Here is a 26,539-nt window from a genome sequence, read left to right on the forward strand (position 1 = left end):
TGTAGATTGCTTTTGATAGCCATTTTACTATGTTAATCCTACCAATCCATGAGCACGGGAGATTTTTCTATCTTCTGATATCTTTTCCAATATCTTTCTTCAAAAACTTGAAGTTCTTGTCATATAGGTCTTTCACTTGTTTGGTTAGAGTTACCTCAAGGTATTTTATAGTGTTCGTGGTTATTGTAAAGCGTGTTATTTCCCTGATTTTTTTTCTCGGCCTTTTTATAGTTTGTATATAAAAGGGCTACTGAATTTTTTTTGAGTTAATCTTGTATCCAGCCACTTTGCTAAAGGTATTTATCAGCTGTAGGAGTTCACTGGTAGAGATTTTGGCTTCACTTATGTGTTACTATCATGTCATCTGCAAATAATGATACTTTGACTTCTTCCTTTCCAATTTGTATACCCTTGATCTCCACTAGTTGTCTTATTGCTCTAGCTAGAACTTTGAGTACTATATTGCATAGATATGGAGAGAGTGTACAGTCTTGTCTTATTCCTGATTTTAGTGGAATCACTGAATTTCTCTCCATTTAATTTGATGTTGACTGTTGGCTTGCTGTGTATTGCTTTTACTATGTTTAGGTATGTTCTTTGTATCCCTGATCTTTCCAAGAGTTTTATCATGAAGGAGTGGTGGATTTTGTCAAAGGCTTTTTTTTTAAATCATCTAATGAGATGATCATTTTTTTTCTTTCAGTTTGTTTATATGGTGGGTTACATTGAGCAATTTTCTTATGTTCAGCCATCCATGTGTCTCTGGGATGAAGCCCACTAGATCATGACAGGTAATATTTTTGATGTTTTCTTGGATTTTGTTTGCCAGTATTTTATTGAGTATTTTTCATTAATATTCATGAGGGAAATTGGTCTGTAATTCTTTTTCTTTGTTGAGTCTTTGGATATCAGGGTAGCTATGGCCTCCTAAAAAGAATTTGGCAATGTTCCTTCAGTTTTTATTGTGTGGGACAATTTGAGGAGTATTGGTATTAGCTTTTCTTTGAAAGTCTAGTGGAATTCTGCACTGATACCATCTGGCCCTGGGCTGTTTTTGCTTGGGAGAGTTTTAATGAATGCCCCTATTTCCTTAGGGATTATAGGTCTATTTAAATTGTTTATCTGATCTCAGTTTAATTTTGGTATGTGGCATCAAGAAATTTGTGAATTTCTTTTAGACTTTCTAATTTTGTGGAGTACAGGTTTTTGAAGTATGACCTAATGATTCTCTGGATTTCCTCATTGTCTGTTGTTATGTCCCCTTTTCATTTCTGATTTTGTTAATTTGGATGCTCTCTCTCTGCCTTTTAGTTAGTTTGGGTAAGAGTTTGTCTAGTTTGTTGATTTTCTCAAAGAGCCAACTCTTTGTGTCATTGATTCTTTTATTGTTCTCTTTGTTTCTGTTTTATTGATTTCAGCCCTCAGTTTGATTATTTCCTGCAGTCTACTCCTCTTTGATATGTTTGCTTCTTTTTGTTTGTCTTTGTTGGTTGGGTGTTTTGTTCTTTGGTTTCTGTTTCTTCTCTGGTCTTCTCTCCTAAGTGGCCAAGGGTTCTGGTGACTGATGAGTTTTCAGGTCGAATAGGGTGTCTCCGCTGGGGTTTTGGGGGTGTTGAGTCCCTTGATCATCCAGTCTGGCCTCTGGTAAAGCCAGCCCCAAACTTGCTATGTAGTGGAAGATCACCTGCTCTGCTTCTAACCCTCCTGCCTCTGTCTCTCATGTGCTGGGTTTACAGGTGTGTGGTACCACATGTTGTATCTATTTCCATTTTATAGTTAACTTTATTGTGAATTACAAATATACTTTTAGTGAGTTTTGTCCAATTTGACTAAGTAGTAGTCGTCTAATTTATTAATGAAAGTAAATTAATTGAATTCCTTTGTTAACAAATCTTGGAAGTAAGAGCAATAACAGTTTTGGGGGAGAAATTCATAGTTAACTTTATTTGAAGATGTAAATGTTTGATTTTTTAAGGGAAGTGATGTTTCAATTTGAGGATGTGTGCATGCATATGTGTGGCTGTGCATGTGGAGGCCAGGGCTTGGCATGGAATGCCTTTCTCAATCACTTTCTTCCTCACTTTTTTTTTTTTTTTTTTTTTTGGTTTTTCGAGACAGGGTTTCTCTGTGTAGCTTTGTGCCTCTCCTGGAACTCACTTGGTAGCCCAGGCTGGCCTCGAACTCACAGAGATCCGCCTGGCTCTGCCTCCCGAGTGCTGGGATTAAAGGCGTGCGCCACCACCGCCCGGCTCTGACTCAGTGAAAGACACTGTCTTCCTCACTTTTTTAGACAGTGTCTTTCACTGAGTCTGCAGCTCACAGATTCAGCTAAACTGGCTGGACAGCAAGCTCTGGGGAGCCTCCTGTCTCCATCTCCCTAGTTCTGGGATTAGAGGCATGTACCACCATGTCTGCATTGACAAAATGTATTTGTTTTAGTTATATGGATGTCTCTGTGTGTGGATCTATGCACGTAAGTACAAGAGTACAGGTGCCTAAGGAGAGCACAAGAAGGTGTGGGATCCCCATGGAGTTGGAGTTACAGACGTCTGTGAGCCAGACGTGGGTGCAGGGATCTGAGCTTGTGTCCCCAGGAACAGCAACAACTGTTCCTAGTCACCGCTGATCACCTGTGCCTGACTTTTTATGTAGATGCTAAAGATCTGAATTAGAACCCGGGATGCACGGCAGGTACTTTACTCACGAAGCCATCTCCTCCGCCCTCACTCCGAAATGGTTGACATACCAAATAACCATTTTTAGAACTAGAGTGTTATCATGTTCCGTGTTCTCTATCTTTTCTTTGTTGACACTTTAAAAGTCAAATACATGATGAGCTAACAACACCTAGATTGAGGTTTGAGAGGAATCATTTCTTCCTCTAAATGAAAGTTAGTGGTGATGTAGTTGTATTGTGGTATTTTATGAAAGTAAAAACTTCTAAGATTTTATTTTCATGTACACATACTTTTAAGATATAAGTTTATTTATATTTTAAGACATAACTTTATAATATGTAAGATATATTGTTTTCTTTTACCCTTTGTATACTTCAATCCATTTGAAGTTTTATTTCAGTAGAGTGTATTTGGATGACAGGAGAGCATTATAGAATTAGTAAAAGTAAACTGAAGAAGTATCAGTTCCTGAGCCAACTGTGGTTGTGTACCCCAGTAATTCTGGCCCTTGGGAGGCAAAGGCAGGAAGATCAGAAATTCAAGGTCATCCTTGGCTGTATATAGTGAGTTCCAGGCCAGCCTGGACTATGTGAGACCCTGTTTCAGAAAACCAACCAAAGGATTTATCTTCCCACCTTTCAAAAAAGAAACCCTTAAAAGAAGAACAGTTCCACAGTACAAACATAGTTCCTTATGGAATTCAGAGATTTGAGGACTTGGGATCACTCTGATTGCAAAAGATGACCAATGACACTATTGAAATTGTGTTTTTGCCTTGGTTTTGTTGAAAGATGTGGCAATGTACTGCACAGATAATAACGTAGGCATCGTTCACTTTCTACTAAATTCATAGATTTTATTTATTAATATTCTTTTTTTCTTTCAGTAAATAAAAAGCTGTTAAATTCTGTGCTGTTTGTAGCTTATTTTCATTTTATTTATTTATTGAGCTTTATGGGCTTCTTTTGGCTGAGGTATCATTCCTCTACGAAAATGCATTTATGAAGTCCTGCTTCAGATAGACTGTTCTAGGAAAGAGGGAGATTTGCTGTGCTGGTTGACGTGCTGTGAGTGATGTGTGAGCTCGGGGACAAAGGCACATGAAGGAGAGATAACACCCTGAAGAACTGCAGAGGTGCTGTGAGCCAGGCCAGCAGCACTGCATATCTAGGCTCGGCACTGTCTGTCCAGCCAGAGACCACGAGCTATTTTCAGATGCACTAGAGGAACTTTTATTAGAATCATGTTTGCCCACTAAGTGACAGATTTTGGCAACTTCTCATGGCATCTGGGTTTCATCTCAGTAGCTTGTTTGCTATTGTGGTAGATGTGAGCTGTCCTTATTCCATTAGGAGAGTGGAATTTAACATTTCCAATGAGGAGGGGAGGGGGGAGAGTGTGTGTGTGTGTGTGTGTCCCGAATCTATAAATGTATAGACTCAAATATTTGAGTCTAGTTAGGGCCTATATACAGAGACATTATGATTTTTCTTTGGCCCTTGAAATACTGTTTTCTTCTCTAATTAGCAAAAAATAATGTATTTTATGCATTTTAAGGTAAAACATCTAAATGATGAATTATTTTCCTTCCCTAAATTTGACAACTATAAAATATGTTCATAATAACGTTTGCTTATTAAAAAAAACAAAAACAAAAACCCTTTGCTTCTCTTTTTTAAATTCAGAGGCATCACTTTAGTGACAGATGTTCTGTTCCTTTCTCAGACTAGCTGACACAGTTACAAGCCCTTATGATTACCTTTATATTTCATGTTCCTGTTCAGTAAAGTTTTATTACTTATGAGATGCACAAGTTACATATTCATAAGTTTCTTATACTCTTGATTACTTAAATTGTCTCCAGTCAATAGAAATAAACTCAGAAAAATAGCATAACAGTAGTATTTTTTCTATTTTATCAATATGTAAATTTTGATAAATATTTTTCTATCAAACAATAACTAAGTTTTCTAAATTTGATAAAACTACATTTTGCTGTCACTATGAATACCTACTACACATGGGTATCATGGCTAGTTATGGTTTTATTTAACATAAATTGTTATTGTTTTCCAATCTCTGAGGAAAATATATTATTGATAGTATATTATAGAGGGGCTATTTTCCACGTGAGCATGGACTATCCTCTACTTTAATAGAAAACAACTTTGTTCTCCTAGAACATTGGTAGGTCTGAAAGGCCAGCTTAACTTTTGGTTGTTAGTAAAGTCTGTTCTTGTGTTTCACGGGGTGGTTATTTCCTTCACCTGACTTTTATCTCATGTTATTTGAAGGTGAAGGGTAGAACTGAAGTGAAGCAATAAAGGAAGCTGTAGCCAGGACTGCCCACTTCAGCTTGATCTATGGTGCACACTGGCAGCCACGAACATTTCCCTAACAGAGGCTTCTCTTGTTTTCTTGGCCTCATGCTTTTGAGTGTCACCCCCTAACAAGCTTTTTACCATATTGATTTTTGTTTATTGTTTTTCTGGTTTAAACTTCATTGATGTCTGCTTTGGGACTTATTTTCTTCTACATGCTTAATTCAAGGGTTATGTAAGTTCATTTTAATTGCCACCTTGGCAAGATCTAGAGTTACTTAGGAGAAAAGTTTCTGGGCATACTTGTGAGGTATCTAGATTAGGCTGAGATGGGAAGACCCATCTTAACTATGACTGGAATTATTCGATGAGATGGGATTCTGGACTGAATTAAAAGACAGTGAGCTAAGTACCAACATTCATCATTGCTCTCTGCTTCCTGACTTTGGATGCAGTGGGGCCAAATTCCTGCTGCCATAGTTTTTCTACTGTGATGGACTATGCTTTTGAACTGTGAGCCAAAGTAAAACCTTCCTTCCTTAAATTGCTTTTACAGAATATTTTATCATTGGGACAGAAAAATGTAACTAATACAGGTATATATTCTACTTCTGATACCTTCTTACTTTCTTTAGCTTTTTCTTTTTTTTTAAATATTTTTTTATTAAAATTTTTTTCATTCATTTAACACACCAGTCAAAGATTCCCCTTTTCCCTCCTGCTCCCCCAACATCCTCCCCAATATCCCCCCAAACCCATACCCCACTCCCCCCCACAAGAAGACAAGGCCTCTCATGGGGAAGCATATCCAGTAGAGGCAAATCCAAGCCCTTCCCCCTGTCTCAAGGCTGCATGAGGTGTCCCATCATAGGTAGTGGGCTCCAAAAAGCCCACTCATGCACCAGGGATGAATTTTGATTCTACCGTTGGGGGGCCCCCAAGTAGATCAAGCTACACAACTGTCTCTCCATGCAGAGGGCCTAGACCAGTCCCATGCAGACTCCACAGCCATTGATCCAACTTTCATGAGTTCCCACTAGTTTGTTTTGGTCATCTCTGTAGGTTTTCCCATCATGATCCTGATGCTCTTGCTCATAGAATCCCTTTTTTCTCTCTCTGACTGGAGTCCTGGAGCTCTGCCTGGTGTTTGGCTGTAGATCTCTGCATCTGCCTCCATCAGTCATTGGAGAAAAGCTCCGTGATGATAGTTAGGGTATTCACCGATGTGATCACTGAGGCAAGCCAGTTCAGCTCAGGCACCCTCTCCACTATTTCTAGCAGTCTAAGCTGGGGTCATTCTTGGGGATTCCTGGCAACTTCCCTAGCACTGGGTTTCTCTCTATCCCCATGATATCTCCCTCCATCACGGTATCTCTCATTGCTTTCCCACTCCATCTCTGTTCCATCTTTAGCTGTTTCTTACACCCTTTGATATTTTCATTCAGTTTAATTCACATTGTATTTATAAGAAGTTTAATTTCAGTGATGCCAGAAATAATGATGGTGTTTTGAGTTTCCACATCTATAAAATGTCTTATTATTTTAAACTGTAATTTTGTAACATTCATTGCTGCTCAAACTTTGGCTAATTACTTGTCTTGGTTCCTTTTTATTCCTGTGAAGAGACAGCATGACCAAGACAACTTTAAAAAAAAAAGCATTTAATTGGAGGCTTGCTTACAGTTTCAGAGGATAAGTCCATGATCATCATGGTAGAGAGCATGGCAGCAGGCAAGGTGTGGTGCTGGAGCAGTAGCAGAGAGCTTCCATCTTGATCTGTAGGTTGGAGGCAGAGAGTGAAAGATTGGGCCGGATGTGGCTTTTGATACCTCAAAGTGACACACCTCCTCCAGTAAGATGACACTTCCTCCACAAGACCATACCTCCTAACCCTTACCAAACAGTTCCACCAACTGTAGACCAAGAATTCAAACATGTGAGACTATGGAGTGGCCATTCCCATTCAAACCACCACATTACCTTACTTGGAAGTTGTATTTATCTTTTCCTTAGATTCAAATAGAAACTACCTATAAAGTTATGGCTTTGTTTGATGAATGCTTTCCTTCTTTTCCTAATCCTCCCAATTCCTCTAATATCAAAATTATTCAAGAAATATTTGGAAATTGACAATTTCTTAGAAAATTATTAACTTTACAAAAAATTTTAGACTTGTTGATGTGTCAACAAATGCATTAGAGAAACTTCAGAGTAGGGACAAAATATGTCCATGGCACAATAAGAACTAAAACCATAGACTTCCTCTTTCATTACTTTGATTAAGAGTGAACCCACATTTGAATTCTTCGCTTCTCTCCGTGTGTCTTCCATCTGTCCATAGCTGGGTTGACTGACATATGGATAGTCTGTCTTTTGTGTGCATCTGATCTGTCTGTCCCTGTTGCCTATATTGTTGTGCTTGTGTCTCTGTCTTGTGCCTGTTTCTAGCAAAGAGATTTGCTCTGTGTTTATTGAACAGTACAGAAAACATGGTATGAGAAAGGAATGAGGGATTCCTGACAGAAATCTTTAACAAATCTTTGCAAAAGCAAGTGAAGAAATTAACTAACCCAGAATAGCTCTCAAATCCTCACACAGATGTTATCAACCTCTCTCTACTTCCAATATTTGTTTTGTTTAACATTGCTTTAGCAAATGATTACCACAACATACATATACATGTATACATACATAGAATCTGAGTAAGGGGCATGGAAGAGTATAGAACTAGGATTAAAACTATGAATTAAGCTTAGCTTGTAAAGACTCATTGTGTGGGAAGTTCAAGGTATAGTAGGGTTGGTTACATTGTTCTCTAAAGGCAGGTTAAACTTAACCAGACTGAGCACACAGTAGGGCAGTTGGTTAAACACATAGTGTTAAATGATCTCAAGGCATGTAATTAATTTGGCTAAGAGGTTTGGGAAGAGTTAGTCTTTTTGGAGTTGAGATATTTTCAGAAAAATGAAGGATATGCTAGATAGGATATGCTGTACATCATCATACAGTTTTGAAGCATTTTGTGTACTAATTTTAAATACATTTATAGATGTTTAAATAGGTATTTATATTAACATATCCATATATCTAGCTAATGTTTTCCAGCTGTTACCTTGCTGTTGAGAAAGAAGTCTAATAATATATAAAAGAATGAACATGACTGTTTCAGTAGCAGAGATCTACCTGTGTCTATCTGTTGTCCCTGAATTACAGCATGTTCCAGTTTGCCTCGTTCCCCCCGCCCCCCGGGTCTCTTATATAGCCCCAGCTATGAATATTCACAGAGATGGCTTGTCTGTGCCTCTGAATGCCATCCCTTGTCTGTGCCACTGTCCGCCATGATGGCTTTTTTTTTTTTAGGGGGTTCTGAAGAGTGTAACTGCTGAGCCATCTTTCATTTCAGACTTTCATGCTTGCAAGGAAAACACTTTAGTGACTGAGTAACCTTACCAGCCCAAACTTTTAAAAATGTATTTTTTAAGATTTGCACGTAATTATGTGTGTGAGTTTGGGTGGGACTGAATTTCATTACATGTAAGAGTGAAACAACCACTCCTACATACTTTTTGATGATATAAACAGTACTGTGTAAGAAGATACACTGGAAGTCTAAATACTCCTGATCCACAGTAAAACAAAAGAAGACATTAATTTTTATGTTGAGCTGCCATTTTAGAAGTTTGAAGATTTAATGCAGTTGTATATACCTTTCCTTTTACATTTATCAGGTTGTCAGTGCTAAGTATCTAGAGCCATCCAATGTGTAGTTATGTGTCCTCAGACTGTCTGTAGCTTCATTGTCCAATGTGCAGTTATGTGTACTCAGGCTGTCTGTAGCTTCATTGTCCAATGTACAGTTATGTGTCCTCAGGCTGTCTGTAGCTTCATTATCAAATGTGCAGTTATGTGTACTCAGGCTGTCTGTAGCTTCATTATCAAATGTGCAGTTATGTGTCCTCAGGCTGTCTATAGCTTCATGGTCCAGTGTGCAGTTATGTATACTCAGGCTGTCTATAGCTTCATTGTCAAAGAGACAGGTTTGTTTGTTTGTTTTCCTTTGCTGCTTTTGGCATAATGCTTGGAGCCTGATAGATAATTGGCACTAATATAATTTTTCTAAGTTTTGTGACTGTCTGAAAAGCAGAAAGGTAAGGGAAGAGTGAATGTAGTATCTTGCAGTTTGAGGGCATGACGTCTAGTCCACTATGGTAGGGAAGGCATGGCAGTAGGATTATTATTACTATTATTATTATTATTATTATTATTATTATTAGGCAGCTGATCACATTTCATAGTTATGAAGCCAAGTTCTTTCTTTGAGGCCACAGTTACCCTGATATCCAAAGACTTAACAAAGGAAGAGAATTACAGACCAATCTCCCTCATGAATATTGATGCAAAAATACTCAATAAAATACTGGCACATAGAATCCAAGAACACATCAAAAAAGACCATCCAGTATGATTAAGGAGGCTTTATTCCAGAAATTCAGGAATGGTTCAACAAATGAAAATCTGTGAATGTAATCTGCCATATAAACAAACTGAAAGAAAAACCCCACATGCTCATCACATTAGATGATAAAAAAGCCTTTGACAAAATCCACCACCCCTTCATGATAAAACTCTTGGAAAGATCAGGGATACAAGGAACATACCTAAACATAATAAAAGCAATATACAGCTAGCCAACAGCCAACATCAAATTAAATAGAGAGAAACTCAGTGATTCCACTAAAATCAGGAACAAGACAAGACTGTACACTCTCTCTACATCTATTCAATATAGTACTCAAAATTCTAGCGAGAGGAGTAAGACAACTAAAGGAGATCAAAGGGAAACAATTTGAAAAATAAGAAGTCAAAGTATCACTATTTGCAGATGACATGATAGTATGCATAAGCTACCACCAAATCTCTACCAGTGAACTCCTACAGCTGATAAATACCTTCAGCGAAGTGGCTAGATACAAGATGAACTAAAAAAATTTCAGTAGCCCTTTTATATACAAACTATAAAAGGCCTGAGGAAAAAATCAGGGAAATATCACCCTTCATAATAACCACGAACACTATAAAATACCTTGAGGTAACTCTAACCAAACAAGTGAAAGACCTATATGACAAGAACTTCAAGTTTTTGAAGAAAGATATTGGAAAAGATATCAGAAGATAGATCTCCCATGCTCATGGATTGGTAGGATTAACATAGTAAAATGGCTATCTTACCAAAAGCAATCTACAGATTTAATGCATTCCCCATCAAATTTCCACATAATTCTTTACAGACCTTGAGAGAACAATATTCAACTTCATATGGAAAAAAAATCAGCATAGCTAAAAACAATACACATAAACAAATACAATACACATAAACAAAAAACAATACAATAAACCAACTGCCAGAGGAATAACCATCCCTGATGTCAAGCTCTACAACAGAGCTATAGTAATAAAAACAGCATGGCATTGGCATAAAATTGATCAATGGAATCGAATCAAAGACCCTGATATAAATGCATACACCTATGGACACTTGATTTTTGACAAAGAAGCCAAAATTATGTAATGTAGAAAAGAAAGCATCTTCAATAAATGCTGCTGTCATAACTGGATGTCAGCATGTAGAAGAATGCACATAGATCCTTATCTATCACCCTGCACAAAACTCAAATCCAAGTAGATCAAAGACCTCAACATAAATCCAGTTATATTGAACCTGATGGAAGAGAAAGAGGCAAGTATCCCTGAACGCATTGGCACAGGAGACTACTTCATGATTAGAACAGAGTAGCATGGACACTGAGATCGATAAATGGGACCTCCTGAAACTGAAAAGCTTCTGTAAGTCAAAGGACATTGTCAGTAAGACAAAACAGCAGCCTACAGAATGGGAAAAGATCTTCACCATCCCCACATCTGACAGAGGGCTGCAGCTCTCTAAAATATATAAAGAACTCAAGAAACTAGACATCAAAATACCAAATAATCCAATTTTAAAAATGGGGTACAGATTTAAACAGAATTCTCAACAGAAGAATCTCAAGTGGCTAAAAGACATTTTTAAATAATTGTTCAACATACTTAGCTATTAGGAAAATGCAAATCAAAGTGACTCTGAGATGCCATCTTATACCTGTCAGAATGGCTAAGATAAAAAATGCTAATGACAGCCTATGTTGGAGAGGATGTGGCATAAGGGGAACACTCCTCCATTGCTGGTGGGAGTGCAAAGTTGTTCAGCCACTTTGAAAATCAGTATGGCAGTTTTTCCACAAAATTGGGACTCAATCTACCTCAAGACATACCATTTGGGCATATACTCAAAAGATGCTCACTGAAATCACAAGGGCAACTAATTTTATGGCAGCTTTATTTGTAATAAGGAGAACCTGGAAACAACCTAGATGCCCCTAAATGGAAGAATGGATAAAGAAAATGTGGTGTATTTGAAATGTAGTATTACTCTGCTGTTAAAAACAGTGGCATCAGGCAATTTGAAGGCAAATGGGTGGAACTTGAAATAATCACCCTGAATGAGATAACCCTGACCCAGAAGGACAAACATGGCATGTACTCCCTCATGAATGGATATTAACTGTAAAGTAAAGGATAACCATGCTACAATCCACAGACCCAGAGAGGCTAGGTAACAAGGAAGTTCTAATGAGGGAAGCATGGATTTCCCTGGGAAGGGGAAGTAGAAGAGATCTCCTGGGTAAATTGTGGGTGGGTGGGAATGGGAACATGAGGGATCATGTTGAAGGTGGGATAGAGGGGGAGAGTATTGAAAGAGATGTCTTGATGGGGATGCATTTTGAGGTTAGGTAGAAACCTGGTGCAAGGGAAACTCCCAGGAATCTATAAGGATACCCACCAAACACTCATTACAATAGTGGATACTAGCCTGAACCTGGCCATCTCCTGTAATCAGAATGGTGACTATCCTAATTGTCATCAGAGAGCCTTCACCTTGTAACTGATGGAAGCAGATGCAGAGATCCACAGCCAAGCACTGACCTGAGCTCCGGGAATCCTGTTGTAGAGAGGGAGCAAGGAGTGTATGGGCCAGGGAAGGTCAAGGTCATCACAAGGGAACCCACAGAGACAACTAACCTGGCCTCATAGGAGCTCACAGACACTGGACCAGCAGTTAAGGAGCCCACATGGGAGGTGACCTAGACCCTCTACATATGTGTGACAGTTGTGTAGCTTGGTCTACTTGTGGTACTCCTAGCAGTGGGAGCGAGGGCTGATGCTTTGACAGGCTTTTAGGAATGTATTCTTCATGATGGATTGCCTTACCAAGCCTTAATATGAGGGGAGGAGCTTAGTCCTACCTCAACTTGATATGCCATGCTTTGTTGATACCCATAGGAGGCCTGCCCCTTTCTGAACAGAAACAGAGGAGGTATGGATTTGGGGGGAGGCGGGACGGGGGGAGGACCTTTAAGTTTATGTGCCACATTTGGTTCTTTGCTGTTATACTTGTGTGTGTGTGTGTGTGTGTGTGTGTGTGTGTGTGTGTGTGTGTGTGTGTGTGTGTTTTATTTTTTATCAGTGTTAAAGTGTAGTAAGGAAGACTCCTGCTAATTTTGGTTATTGTTTATATAATGTTATCTTCTTAATTACAGGGAAAGGCACATGTTTTGCTTATCCCGGTTTGCTCATTTTATAGCTATTTTCTATTCATTTTGTTTCTGAAGGGTTTAGATCAAGGATTACTGTTGTTTGAATTTCTAATGGTCTTATAATAAAAAGCCTGGAGCAGATATTGGAGTAAATGCTGAAAGATCAGAAAGACAAAGGAACAAGCCACAGCCACCACCTCTTACCTCACCAACTCCTCAGCCTGAAAAAGAGTCTAGTCCTATCTCCTCATGCCTTGTATACCTTTCTCCGCCCAGCTATCACTTCCTAGGATTAAAGGCGTGTGTGCTTCCCAAGCAAAGGCATGAGATCTCAAGTGCTAGGATTAAAGCGTGTGACTCCCATGTATTGGGATTAAAAGTGTGTGCCACCATTGCCTGGTTCTGTTTCTCTCCTACACTGAGTTCATCTCATGTAGTCCAGGGGGATCTCCCCCTCCCAAGTGCTAAGATTAAAGGTGTGTGCCACCACTACCTGGCCTGTATGTTTAATCTAGTGGCTTGTTCCATCCTCTGATCTTGAGGCAAAGTTTATTAGGGTACACAGTATATCACCACAGATTATAAGTGAGAATCAGACAGTATGTTTAGTTTTAGTTATGTATGTTCATGAAAGTACATGACAGGTCCTTTAGTGGTCCATTCTGCCACTGGCTCACAGTGTGTGAGATCAAGTAGTGTTGTCAGGTGTCATCTTCTCGCAGACCCCTTGTTCCTTCTGTTTAATTCCTATTTTCGTGTTGCCAACAGGCATTTAAAACAAAATAAAGCACAACAGTGTAAGCAAAGGCTTTCCCTGAAGGATATTCTTAGCTATGGAGAGAAAATTCAGCCAATGATATGTAAAAAGTAGTGTTATGGGTTTGTGAGGAGACAGTTATCTGCTATGTAGCTTCTTTTGTTATAAAGCAGGCAGAGGATATAAACACTGAAACACAGTTCTCAGATTGTATGCTATAAGCCATTAGTTAGTGCATTGTCTGAGGCTATGTTGTGTGAAGAGTAGGTATTCTTTGTTGGGCTGCCTGAATCTGTAGTTCTGTCTACTGAAAGTGTTTGGAGGGCTGATTTGTGCAAGAAGTAGCTAGTCAAAAAGAGGATGCCATTTGTAGATGGAATAGAGTCCTCAAGGATCCTTGGTATGCTGGGACATAGCTCCTTAGTTGTTGCATTGTGGGAATGTTCTCCACAGTGGGCTAGGCCATGGGGAGAGCAAATGAAAGGAAGTGGGTGGAGCTAAGTCATCAACCACAAGGAAAATACTTGAGTGCTTCGATAGCAGATGTACATAAGCTGTGACCGTGTTTATAGTGCCAGACATAAATTTTCTCCTGTGGATTAGACCTTAGATTCAATCGAAACGTGGTTGGATTCCCCTAACAGACTTGCCACTCTTGCACCAGTGGGTACATTTTGCCTAGCTAGTGTTAGTGTAGCATGCAGGGTCTATGAACACTGTGGATGACAGTTTACCTTCAGCAGCCAGTTCAGCACCTTCTAGCACTATGGACGCTGGTCAGCAGGAAGGGAGCTTAAAGTGAGGTCCAGGTTGATTCTCTGTCCTGCAAACAAAGCACATGGTATCTTCAGCAACAGAGGTTTCCCGTCTGGTGGGCAAACAGTGGTGGCGGCAATTGCCTGTATTATTTTAGGGGACTTGAATCTCCCAAACCAACAACTTGTAGAGAGAGAACCCACCTGTGGCACTGAAATTTTATTTAATAACCCATGTTTTTTGGTAGCAACTTTATATATTCCAAACAGAATATTTCATTCAGTTTCTCTTGCCTTTTGTTTCATTTTTTTGTTTTTTAAAACAGGATTTCTCTGTGTAGTTTTGGTGCCTGGCCTGGTCTGGATCTTGCTCACAGAGATCCATCCGCCTGGCTCTACTTCCCGAGTGCTGGGATTAAAGTTGCGTGCCACCGCTGCCCAGCTGATTCTCTTGCTTTTTAATCAGTTTACCAAGTGTCAAGCTTCATTGTGTGTTTTTCATACATTCATGTAGTTTTGACTAGGCCTCCCTCCGCACCTTTTCCGTCTCCTCCCCCGTTCCTCCTCGCCGTCTCCTCCCCCGTTCCTCCTCGCCGTCTCCTCACCCCTTCCTCCTTGCTGACCTTTTTACTCCCAGTACCCCCTTCTACGTTCATGTCACTTTTAAAGCCTCTTTTATTTGTTTGTTGTTTCTTGAGACAGGGTTTCTGTATTACTGCCCTGGCTGTCCTGGAACTCACTTTGTACATGACGCTGGCCTAGAACTCACAGAGCTCCTCCTGCCTCTGCCTCCCGTGAGCCACCATGCCCAGCTAAAGCCTCTTTTTACCTCCCTCTCAAGGACTGCTTTCCAGTTTTCTGGCATTGCCATATTGATTTTTATTATTGTTGCTATATGTTAAGTATCTGAAAATTTTCTTAAAGTCTAAATATATTATTGCTAGATTCTGTAATTATAATGGAGACAAATAGCCATCTAAATTATCTGCATAATAATTATTTGTGAGTAATGTTTTATACCTTGGGAAAATATTTGTGACTTTGAAATTTTAATGAAATTGAATGATGATATGATCATGACAGTTTAGAGTCTGGATACTCAGGTACTGTGTTTATGTCTTTCCTGTGGGAACCCTCCTGGTAGTATTTGTCTGAGCCATAGAACGTTTCCTCATTGTACTGCTTCCTGAGGTAATAACTGACCTGTTTTCAGTAAACTTCTACTTAGACAAGATGATGAATGTAAGATCATATATATAGTGCTACAAATAGCCAGAACTTTTGAAACTTTTATTGTCAATTCTTCATTGGACTTAAATACTTTGGAAAGTACTTGAAATTCTTATTTGTTAGTATGTTTTTTTATGTAAGTTTTATTGCATTTTAATACATAACTGAGTATCTTTAAGGTCCAATGTCTTTAATGATGATTCCTACAACTATGTAGCTTGTCATTAAAACCCTCCACAGGTGAGAGAGTCTCCTTGGCACTGTATGCCAGAGAAAGCTGCAGTGGTGTTGGTGTTCAGAGCCTAGGCATGAGTGCTGCAGCAAGGCAAGGGCCCCGTCTGTGAAGGAGGTGAAGCTGCCATTTGGGCCACAGCCATCTTGTTCTTCAGGCTTCACAATTCACCCTTTGGTTCTGAAAGGATATGGGTTGAACTGCCCACTTGTGTGGCAATGACCGGGAAAGATCTGTCAGTGGTATTAAAGGGCTTGGTTTCTCTGAAAATAGTGGTCTTTTGGTAGTCATGGTAAGCCATCTAAAGGAACTTCCTAAAGGAGCTGTCTGAAGAAGGGGAAGCACTGGAAGCAGACCGTTGGGTTGGCCAGTCCTTGCAAGTGCTCTTTCCTGGTCATTATGTAGTCTACGAGCAGGTCCAGCTCGTCCCTGTAAAAATGCTTCCCCTCATTCAACAGGAAAAGAAGATACCAAATGCTAGACAGCACAGAGTAACTGGCCAGGTGACCCTGGACCAGGAAGTTATCTATTAGTTCAGTTGCCCTCAGAAGTTCCAGTGCTTTGTTCAGGGAAAACCTTCTCAGTTCTTTAGCCATTAGCACCAGTGCACCCTCTAGGGGCATTTCGCAATGTATTTTGATAGATTCATAAAGCATGATTATGGTGCGAGAGGAATGTTTCACAGTATACTGCTCCATAGAGTATATATACAATGGGGAATCGTCAGTTTGGAGAGCCTCTCTTTTAAAAGTCCATAGAGAAAATAATACAGTTTGAAGGCGTGTCTCCATCCTACACTCTGTGAAGCACTCGGTAGAAGTGCTAGCAAAGCTGGTCTTTCTGAGATCTTGTACTTCTTAGTGTGTCTTCACCCTCCTTTAAATAGCCCTCTTCAGGAGACTGAGAAGTAGGCAGGAAAGGTTTAGATAGTTTACTACTTCTAGCTACTAAAGAGCTTTTATATTGTATTAAATAATACCTGATCAAGGAAGACATCCTAAGCGAATCCATCATTACAGGTCAGGACAGGAACTCAAGGCTGGAACCAGGAGGCAGAACCATGGAGGAACTGCTTGCTGGCTCCTTCTTTGGCTTGCTGGCTTGCTCTGTGTATGTGCTTTTAGATAGTCTTTTTTTAGGGACGAGGAAGAGAGGGAAGAGAAAAAGATCTATTTTTCTTTTTCTTTTTTAAATGGAAACCATTGGGGAAATACTGTATTATCTGTAAGTGTCCCCTTTAGATAGCATACTAAATGTATAAACTTTTTTTGTGCAGGTTTTACCTGGATCATCTCGTCAGAGTTACTCACCTTCTGGCTTTCAGGATTTCAGTAAGTGGGAATCAGTGTTGAAAATAAAAGAAGGACTTCTAAGGCAGAAGGAAATTGTAATTGATAGGTGAGTCTGCTTTTTAATTACTCACTATTTCAGACTGTAAAAATGTAGATTAATGAAATAATTACAATTGCATCACTACTTAGAATTTGAAATTACAAACAAATTAATGCCTCGTGTATGCCCTCTCTAGTCCCACGGCATGCAAAAGCTGTCAGAACTGAGGATAGGTGTGTCTCTCTGGTCTCTGACATGCTCTACATTTGCTTTACTGAGACTCATTGTTTGGAAGACAGTCTCTCCCCTTCTCTACATGCTACATCCAACTGTCAGAGCTGCAAGGTGATATCTTTATATTTGCCTTTGGATACTGCCAGATTTGGACAGCCACACTGAAGTCATGAGATCTTTTGACTATTATATATTATATTTGAGACCATATCAATATGAAAAGGATATATTTTAAAGTTTATATAGTGTAGAGCAAAAATTATGGAAAGATTTCTTTTACAGCATTTAAAACTTTTAATATTTTATTACTGGAGTTATCCAGAAGATCTTATTTAGATTTAATAGAAAGTTCTGAGCATAAATCATAAGGTTATTGGGCTATGTTATCATTAAATTATATGGATATACTTCATTTATATATACTTTTAAGATTGTCAAGGGTGTTCATATTAAGATGCTTTAGAAATTAAGGAGGATTTTTTTTTCTGTAGCCAGTGTTAATTGTTGCTTATTTTTGTGTGCAATGATAGAATAAACAAAGGAAGTAAAAAGATAGCTGAAAAGAGTTGGAAAAAATGGGGTGAAATAGAAAAGGAAGTTTAACATCATGAGCTGCCCAGTTTCTTATCGAGGAGGGAGGAGAAGCGGTAGCTACTTCCAACAGTGGTGTGTTTTCTCCTTGTGGAGCTGAACTTGGGACTGAGCCTTCCAGGGTAGGCTGCTCAGGGCTGGAGCTACAGCTCAGTCCAATAGTAAAATGCTTGTCTCATAAGCACAAATCCCCAATACCATAAAGTGTGTGTGTGGGGGTGCTAGTATTTCCCCAGTGGTCAAAATTTAAGGGGGTTGGGAATGTAGCTCAGTTGATAGAGTACTTGCCTGGAATAATAGTACCCTAGGGCCATCTAAAATGAGTTAGTTAAATGCTTGTATCCCTTGGACTTAGAAGTAGAGACAAGAGGGAAGGAAAGGCATGAGTTCAAGGCTATTTGTGGCTATATCTTGAGGTGGAGGCCAGCTTGGGCTACATGGGAGAAGGGAGAGGAGAGAAAGGAAGGAAAGAGGAGAGAGAGAAAGAGAAGAATTGAAAACAGTACACTTCTCAGTAAGAACAAGCCAGAAGAGATACCCGAGCCAACAACACACAAATTGTAACACAGAATCTACCAGAAACATGGATGGGGGTGGGGTAGCAAAGCAGCATGACTTCTTTAAAAGATCATAATTCTTCAACTGTTGAACTCAAATACATTGAATTGAGTGAAATGACAGATGAAGATTGCAAGAGTTTCCTGGTGAGTCTGATCAAGTATGAAAGAGAATATAAACAGAGGTCCTGGAATCCTCTGAAAGTAAGCAACACAAAGGAAGAAGTCATCAATATGGAGGGAAATCAACAGTGTGGATGAAAATTCATCAGGGTGGGGAAAAACTGAACTCGGAATTTGAAGTTTTGAAAAAAAAAAAAAAAAAGTCCTGGAAATGAAAAACTCAAACAGAAAACAACATTAATAGAATTAACCAGGCAGAAGAAGTCATCAAAAATGAAGGGTGAGGTTGATAAAATGCACATTCAAACATCAGTAAAGAAAAACCAAATGAGCAGGAGCACAATGTTCTCAGAACTCTGTGTATGAGCAGAGCAAACCTAAGAACCCGTGGGATAGAATAAGGTCATGAGATAAACACTAAAGACATACCGGATTTAGTCCATGCCATTATAGCAGAAAATTTCCCAAGCTTAAAAATGAAATAGATGTTCAAATACTCAGCATTTTAGGATGACTTACATTGACCTATAACCCTCAGAGAGATTGAAGCAGTAATGCTTTACAAAGGGGAGTTGACATTATCACTTTAGCTGAGTCATGCGTGTAGTAATGGGAGGGTACAAACAGGAAGGGAAGAGCTCACCTCTCTTTGTAGGGGACATGACTTCATTTAGTGTAGGGGAGGATCCTACACTTATAAAGAGTCCTCTTAAAACTCTTAGCCCTGAAAAACACTTTGGTTTTTCGAGACAGGGTCTCTCTGGGTAGCTTTGGAGCCTGTCCTGGAACCCACTCTGTAGCCCAGGCTGGCCTGGAACTCACAGAGATCCACCTGACTCTGCCTCTCGAGTGCTGGGATTAAAGGTGTGCGCTGCCGCCACCCGGCCCAGAAAAACACTTTCATCAAAGTAGTAGAAACAAAATCAAAAAATTAAAAAATAAGTAATGTTTTTATATACCAATAAATAAATACACTAAGAAGGGATGGGAAAATCCCATTCACAATAGCATTAATAAAAATAAAATATCTAGAAATAAGCCTAACCAAAGAAATGAAAAACTTCTACTATGAAGTTTTAAGTTTTAAGGCACTGAGGAAATTGGAGAATATACTTAGAAGATGAGAAAAACCTATCATGCTCATGGATTAGCTGAATTAATTTTATAGAAATGGCTTCACCAAAAGCAATCTACAAAGGAAATTGCCATCAAAATTCCAATGATATTCTTACACAGAATTAGAAAAAAAATTCTAAAATTCAGTTTGGGGCTGGGAATATAGTTCACTTGGTAGAATGCTTGCCTAGCATACACAGGGCCCCAAATTCAGTTCCCATCACCATATAAACTAGGTGTGGTATCTGTACCTGTAGCCCTAGCATTCTGGACCTAGGAGCAGGAGGGTAAGAAGTTCAAGGTCTCATTTAGTGTGAATCTTTTTTTGTTGAGGTTAGAGAGTACACTGTTTTATCGATATTAAGAAGGCAGTTTGATATTATGTCCACTTACCAAAATAATAAAAGTAACTTCTCCCCTGGGGCCTATGACCTGTGTAGCCATGGGTTGTTCACCCAGTTTACAGTTCCAAGTGTGAGTTCTGTCCTCCTTCACTCCCCCTTAAGGCTCAGAGATCATTATGGAAGATGGGGTGGAAAGATGTAAGAGCTAGAAGTTTCTGTAAAACAGTTTAAATGATAGGACTGTTGCACACATGCATCCACAGTAACTTGCCGGTACAAGACCTGCTCAAGATCAAGTCAGTCAAAATCCTGCATGGGTGGTGGAATCCTAAAGCCCTCCCCTAGCAGAGGACTGTTGACAGTTTATGTCTGCTGGGGGAAGAGAGTCAGTTTTCTTCAGGGATGTTGTTCCTGGTAGGTTGCCCGTCCTCTGGTAGATGGCCCTGTATTCATGCACACATGGGAAGCTCTAATTGGACTCAGTTATTTTTCAGAAAAGAATACATGAAGGAGAGATGGAGACATTGTGGGGGAGGTGTCTAGGAGGAATTAGAGGGAGGAGCGTGGGGAGGGGATGGATGTAATCAAAGTACATTGTATACATGTATGAAATTCTGAAAGAATAACAAATACACACAAAAGTTCAAGACCACCCTTGGGCTACATAGTGAGTTCAAAACCAACCTGGTATACTTAAAACTGTCTCTTATCAATAAGACAAGACAAAAACCTAAGGAAGAACATTTAGAAGAACAAAATCCCTTAGTAGTCAAAGTAATCCTTAGAACAATGGTGGTGGTATCACTGTACCCCATTTCAAATTATTACAGAAACACAGTAACAAAGCAACATGGTATTGACACAAAAATAGACATGTAGACCAATAATGGACCCAGAAATAACTTACACAACTACAACCAGAGTAGTATCAAAAACATACACTGGAGAAAAGTTAGTCTTGTTAAGAAATGGTACTGGTATCCTGCTGCTGCCCTGAGTCATAGAGATCCTGCCGCTATGGTTCTGCAGGATCAGTCCCTTAAAATACTCCAGTAGGTCATAGATGGGGTAGATGTTGGGGAGTGCCAACTCCAAGCCTTAGATGTGTGCCTGGGTGGCAGGTGCGTTGGGCAGTTTAGGTCATTGGAACTGGCTCCTCTCAGGTGAGGGACTGAGCCAGCTCTCCTAGGCCCATGGTGAGGGGTGGGATGAGCTTTCCCAAATATGGGGGTGGGAGGTGGGCAGAGCTCCATTAGGAGCTGGGCCGGAATGCTGGTGGGGTCCAGTTTTGATGGTGTACCAAAGCCAGAGAGGCCTTGAATCTGACCAACAACTCCTTACACAATGAACATTTGTAAGTAATGTTGTTTGGACAAAAGGGTCTACTGCATGACACATAGCAGCTTCTGATGACACTGTGATGAAAGAAGAGGTGTGGAGAGACAGGAAAGACAGAGGAGCAAAGTATTTCTTCCTTTTTAAAAAATTATTGTTTATTTTTATCTTCTTTTTAATCTCTTTTAGCTTTCCTTTGGGGGGCACAAGAGACAGGGGCAGATACAGAGGGACTGGGAGATGAGTGGGATTAAGGTGCATGATGTGAAATTCCCAGAGTCAATAAAGAGAAAAGAAAAGTCTCATATACAGCCTTACAAGATAAAAAGGCCTGGAGATAGACGGTAGTGGTGGACACACAGCAGTGTGGGTGTGCTTAAGACCACTGGATCGTACACTTGAAAAAGGTAAAATGATAAGTTTTATGAGAGGTATATTTTACCTCATTTTAAAACATTTATATAAATTAAATTTATATAAACTTTCAACTCCCCCCCCCCCAAAGAAATGGTACTGGGAAAACTGGATTTTTACATGTAGAAGAATAAGATTAGATCCCTCACCCTGTGAAACTAGCAGTTCAAGAAGGGTTCACTACCTTAATGCAAACCTGGAAGTTTGCATCTCACTGCCAGAGGAGGACGTAGAGTACAGGCATAAGGAAGGATTTGCTCATAAGAAGAGGGAATCCCACTCTGTGGGAGCCTGTGTGAGAAAACTAAACTCTAGATGGGGCAGAGTGCAGAATGTTCTTTCCACAAAGTGTCCTAGGAAGAATTGCCGAACTGTGTGTCCTAGTTAGGGTTTCTATTGCTGTGACATAATACCGTGACCAAAGCGACTTGGGGAGGAAAGGGTTTGTTTGGCTTACATTTCCACAGCACTGTTCATCATCAAAGGAAGTTAGGACAGGAACTCAAACAGGGCAGGAACCTTGGAGGCAGGAGCTGATGCAGAGGCCATGGAGGGGTGCTGCCTACTGACTTGATCCCCATGGCTTGCCCAGCCTGCTTTCTTATAGAACCCAGGACTATCATCCCAGGAATGGAGCCACCCACAATGGGCTGGGCCCTCCGCCATCAATCACTAGTTAAGAAAATGCCCTACAGTATTGTCTACAGCCAGATCTTAAGGACGCATTTTTTTTTTTTTTTTAAATTGAGACTCCCTCCTCTCAAATGACTTCAGCTCGTGTCAAGTTCACATAAAACTATCCAGCACCTTGTGGTAAGTGGAAGCTCTTGAAAGCAAAGACATGAAGGGAATGCCCTGGCATGGTCACATTATCTCTGAGGGAAAGACAAAGGCCTGGGAGGGATATTCTTGGCTCTTTCACATGACCAAAGATAACACCCATAATCCATTAACACTAGGTGTATTCCCTGCTGCACTTGTATTCGCTTAAACTAGCTGTGAACATCACCTCATGTATTACCTGCTTTAGTAATAAAAGTGATAAGTGCTCTGGGAGACTTAGCCTCACTGGCTGGGCTGTGTCAGCAATTGACAAATGAATAAAAAACAAGCACAGCAATAGAAATGACCAGAAGAATGAATAGACAACCCACAGAATGAAAAAAAATTACTAACTTTGGGGCTGGGGATTTAGCTCAGTGGTAGAGCGCTTGCCTAGCAAGCACAAGGCCCTGGGTTCGGTCCTCAGCTCCGGAAAATTAAAAAAAAAAAACTACTAGTATAAAGTATCGTAAAAATTAACATCACAAAACTAAATTATCCCGTTAGTAAATGGCCTAATTAACTGAATAGACCATTTTCTGAAGGAAAAACACAAATTGCCAATAAATACTTGAAAAATTTGGAAAATATAAATTCAAACTGCTTTCATATTTCATCTCACTACAGTCAGAATGCCTGTTTTCAAGAAATTATGTGGCAAAATTATGGTGAGACGAGCTCTGACTGATACAGGAAATATGGAGAAAGACCAGTTCTTATTCACACCTGGTAGGAGTGTAAACTGGTCCAGCCACTGCAGGGATCTGTAGAGGGTCCTTAAAGAACTGAAAATAGAAATCCACGGGGTTCAACCATACCATTATGGGCATATACTTGAAGAACTCTTAAGTCAACATACCACAGAGATACTTGTCATATGTCATGTTTATTGCTGCACTGCTCACAGTAACCCAAACATGGAACCAGCTGGATTGTCTGTCAGATGACTGGATAAAATGATGGGTGATGATACATACACACATTGGAGTTGTAGGCAGCCACAACAAAAAGTGAAATCATAGCATATTCAGAAAAATGGATGGAATCTCTTCGTGTGGAACCTAAATTTAAAAGTGTGTGTGTGTGTGTGTGTGTGTGTGTGTGTGTGTAGTTCATGAAACTGGGAGTTGGGTCATGAGAGATCCTAAGTGAGGGAGGAAATAGAATAATGGAATACATGTGATGAGAAACTCAAGGAGGGAAGGTAAGGAACGGACATGGGATTCAGGAGACCTGGGAGAGGGATGCTGGGAAGGGAACCAATGCGAGCAAAGTGTGACACGTGTATGATGATGCCGTCATGAAACCCACAATGTTTGTGCTAACCAGAGAGGGAAAATGAAGAGGAAAAGTGGTATTAATGGTGACTTAGGCTAAGTGTCTGTCTGGAGATGGACACTCTAGTGGAGGAGTGGTGGTTATTCTGCATCACGTGATCAGTTAAATTTCAACATCTAAGTACAGCTCTGGTAGTTTACTTTCCATTGTAGTTGTTTATATTCAGGTACATAGCATCACTGAATCAACTGTAGATTCTTTTTAAGTGTATTGTTCCAATCTCAACTGGTCAGCTTTACAGGTCAATTCTAATGTTGGTGAACTAGCATTAGATTCCACAGCATCAAAGACATGGTCCCCAGCAATCCTTCCTTTGCTTCAGATGCTAGCCACAGGTGAGACCTCAGGCCACACATGCCTCAGGCAATTACCACAACTATGTTAACAGAAAAAAATAACCTAACCTAGCTTGGAATTCGGTAAAGGAAAAGAATTAGAATATGTAAAAATTTAGTTTCTGAGAAAATTTTTAAAAAGAAACAATAAACATCTGTTAATTTTTTGAAAGAGTATCTATTAAATTTTCTCTGAGTAATAGTTTCTATTGAGGAGCTTTGAATCTGTTGCTCAGGAATTGAAACATTTGTTTACACACATATATTACACATATTATTATTGTGTTGTGGGCAACTTCTTCCAGTCTTGCTTTTTCCTCTTGTGTGTGTGTGTGTGTGTGTGTGTGTGTGTGTGTGTGTGTGTGTGTGTGTGTGTGGTGTATGCATATTTACTTACATATGTGCATATATGTGCTTGGTATGCTTAAATGTATTTGTGTATGTGTGTAGGCCTGAAGATCTTAGATGTCTTCCTAGACCTTTCTTCACTTTATTTATTGAGGCAGGATGGCTAACTGAACCAAGGGCTACCCAATTCCAGCTTGTCTAGCTAGCCAGCTTGCCCTGGGGACTCTGTCTCTATCCTGAATGCTACATATACATGGGTTTTGGGGATTTGAACTCTGTTCTTCATGTTTGGGTGGAAAGCATATATTGTGCTATCTCTCTAACCCCATGGTTTTCTTTTCTTTCACACAGGAAAAGTATTTAATTAACTAATTTCCCCCAGTGGTTGAGATGAGACAAAATTTTTACATACTTTTTGAAAAGTAGTAGAATATTAAAATTTCTCTTCACTATTTCTTAGAAGAGTATAATATATAAGAGTATATATTATATATATATATAATATGACTTCAATTTATGTTTTACAGGCAGAAGCAACAAATTAACCACCTACACGAAAGGATAAGGGATAATGAACTGCGGGCACAACAAGCCATGCTAGGACATTATGTAAATTGTGAGGACTCTTACATGAGCAGTTTGCAGGTAAGACTAGAGAACTCGTCATAGTTTGTAGCCGATTAATCAGTCTGTACTACAGTATGCTTTATTTATAACACGAGAGCACCTTAAGTCAATGTGTTGAAACAACAGTGAATTTGCATAGTTCATGTTTGTTTGTAAAAGGTGCTCAACTACTTCCTTCCCTTTGTCCTTTTTTTATCCCTTTCCAACACACATACAGAATAAGCTATATCATCAGTTTCTAGGGTGTCCTTCCAGAGTTGATGCATATCCTAAACAAATAAAAGTGCATTTTAGTTCTCTACATTTACAAAAGCCCCTAAGAATATGCACATTGTTTTGTACCTGGTATCATTCTTTATATAATAATTATACAAAATATAATAACTATTTCTACATCATTTTACATAAACCACTCCACTTTCATTTGCTTTTGTAGCTATATAATTTTTTATTTTATAAAAATCATGATTTATTCAACCATCTCTTACACACTAAAATTAAGGTTGTTTGCCATTTGGTTATGTTATAAATGATGTTGCGAAGAGTAACCTTTTATAAATATTGTTTTGCTCCTCACATATATTTATCTTTGTAAATTAAAGTTCTGAGAAAGGAAATTTCTGTTATATATATGCATGTGTGTATGTTTAAATGGAGACTCTACATATGGCTTATTTTTAACATGATGATCTCATTTCATCCATTTTCCTGCAAATAACAGTTCCATGTTTCTTTAGAGCTGAACAAAACTCCGTCTTGTGTACATATATTTCCTTACTCATCTGTTGATTGGTATCTCGATTAGTTCCATATTTTGACTATTGCAAATAGTGCATCAATAAACATGGCATGACAGGGTCTCTGGTATGCTTAGCTTCCTTCCTGCCAGGGTGGTGGTGCCGGATCACATGTCAGCACTGTTTGTACTGTTTTGAAGAACCTCCAAACTATTTTCATAGTAGCTGCACCTGTTTTTATTCCCACCGCTGTGCTTAATGGGTCTTCTTTCCCAGCCTTGCTGGCTTAAAAAAAAAAAAAAAAAGATAGCCATTCTGATTGGGGTAAGATAGAATTCGTTGTATGCATTTCCTGATGACTAAGGTTTTGGTCATTTCTTCAAGTATTAGCCATTGTATTTTTTCTTTTGAAAACTGTTCATTTGCTCATTTATTGATTGGCTAATTTGGTATGATTTTATTGTTTTGATTTATTTTGACTTTTTTTTTGTTTGCCTATGCAATCCTATGGGAATATAGACATAATGTCTCTGCTGTCTTAAAACTTATAGGGCCATTGTTTTCAACTATTTCTCTCTCCTTTTAAGAGTTTTTTTTCCTTAAAACTCATTTGTATATTTTACTGTATACACTTTATAATGGGCCTATTTATTTCCCAAAGAAAAATACTGTTAGTCTTTTT

The 26,539-nt window shown here is 39.2% G+C and overlaps 1 protein-coding gene across 3 annotated transcripts in view; it reads left to right on the forward strand.

The window, feature by feature from the left end:
• Positions 1 to 26,539, forward strand: part of Cep85l (centrosomal protein 85 like) — a 119,660-nt gene that overhangs the window by 63,484 nt on the left and 29,637 nt on the right. For all 3 annotated transcript variants that reach the window (XM_052751334.1, XM_052751333.1, XM_052751335.1), the window contains exons 4-5: positions 16,881 to 17,002; positions 25,021 to 25,138. In XM_052751334.1, coding sequence (XP_052607294.1) covers positions 16,881 to 17,002; positions 25,021 to 25,138 — 240 coding nt within the window. The remainder of the gene's footprint in view (positions 1 to 16,880; positions 17,003 to 25,020; positions 25,139 to 26,539) is intronic.

This window comes from Peromyscus californicus, unplaced genomic scaffold (assembly GCF_007827085.1).
Source record: "Peromyscus californicus insignis strain IS unplaced genomic scaffold, ASM782708v3 Scaffold_22__1_contigs__length_63687245, whole genome shotgun sequence".
Classification (NCBI taxonomy): Eukaryota; Metazoa; Chordata; class Mammalia; order Rodentia; family Cricetidae; genus Peromyscus; species Peromyscus californicus.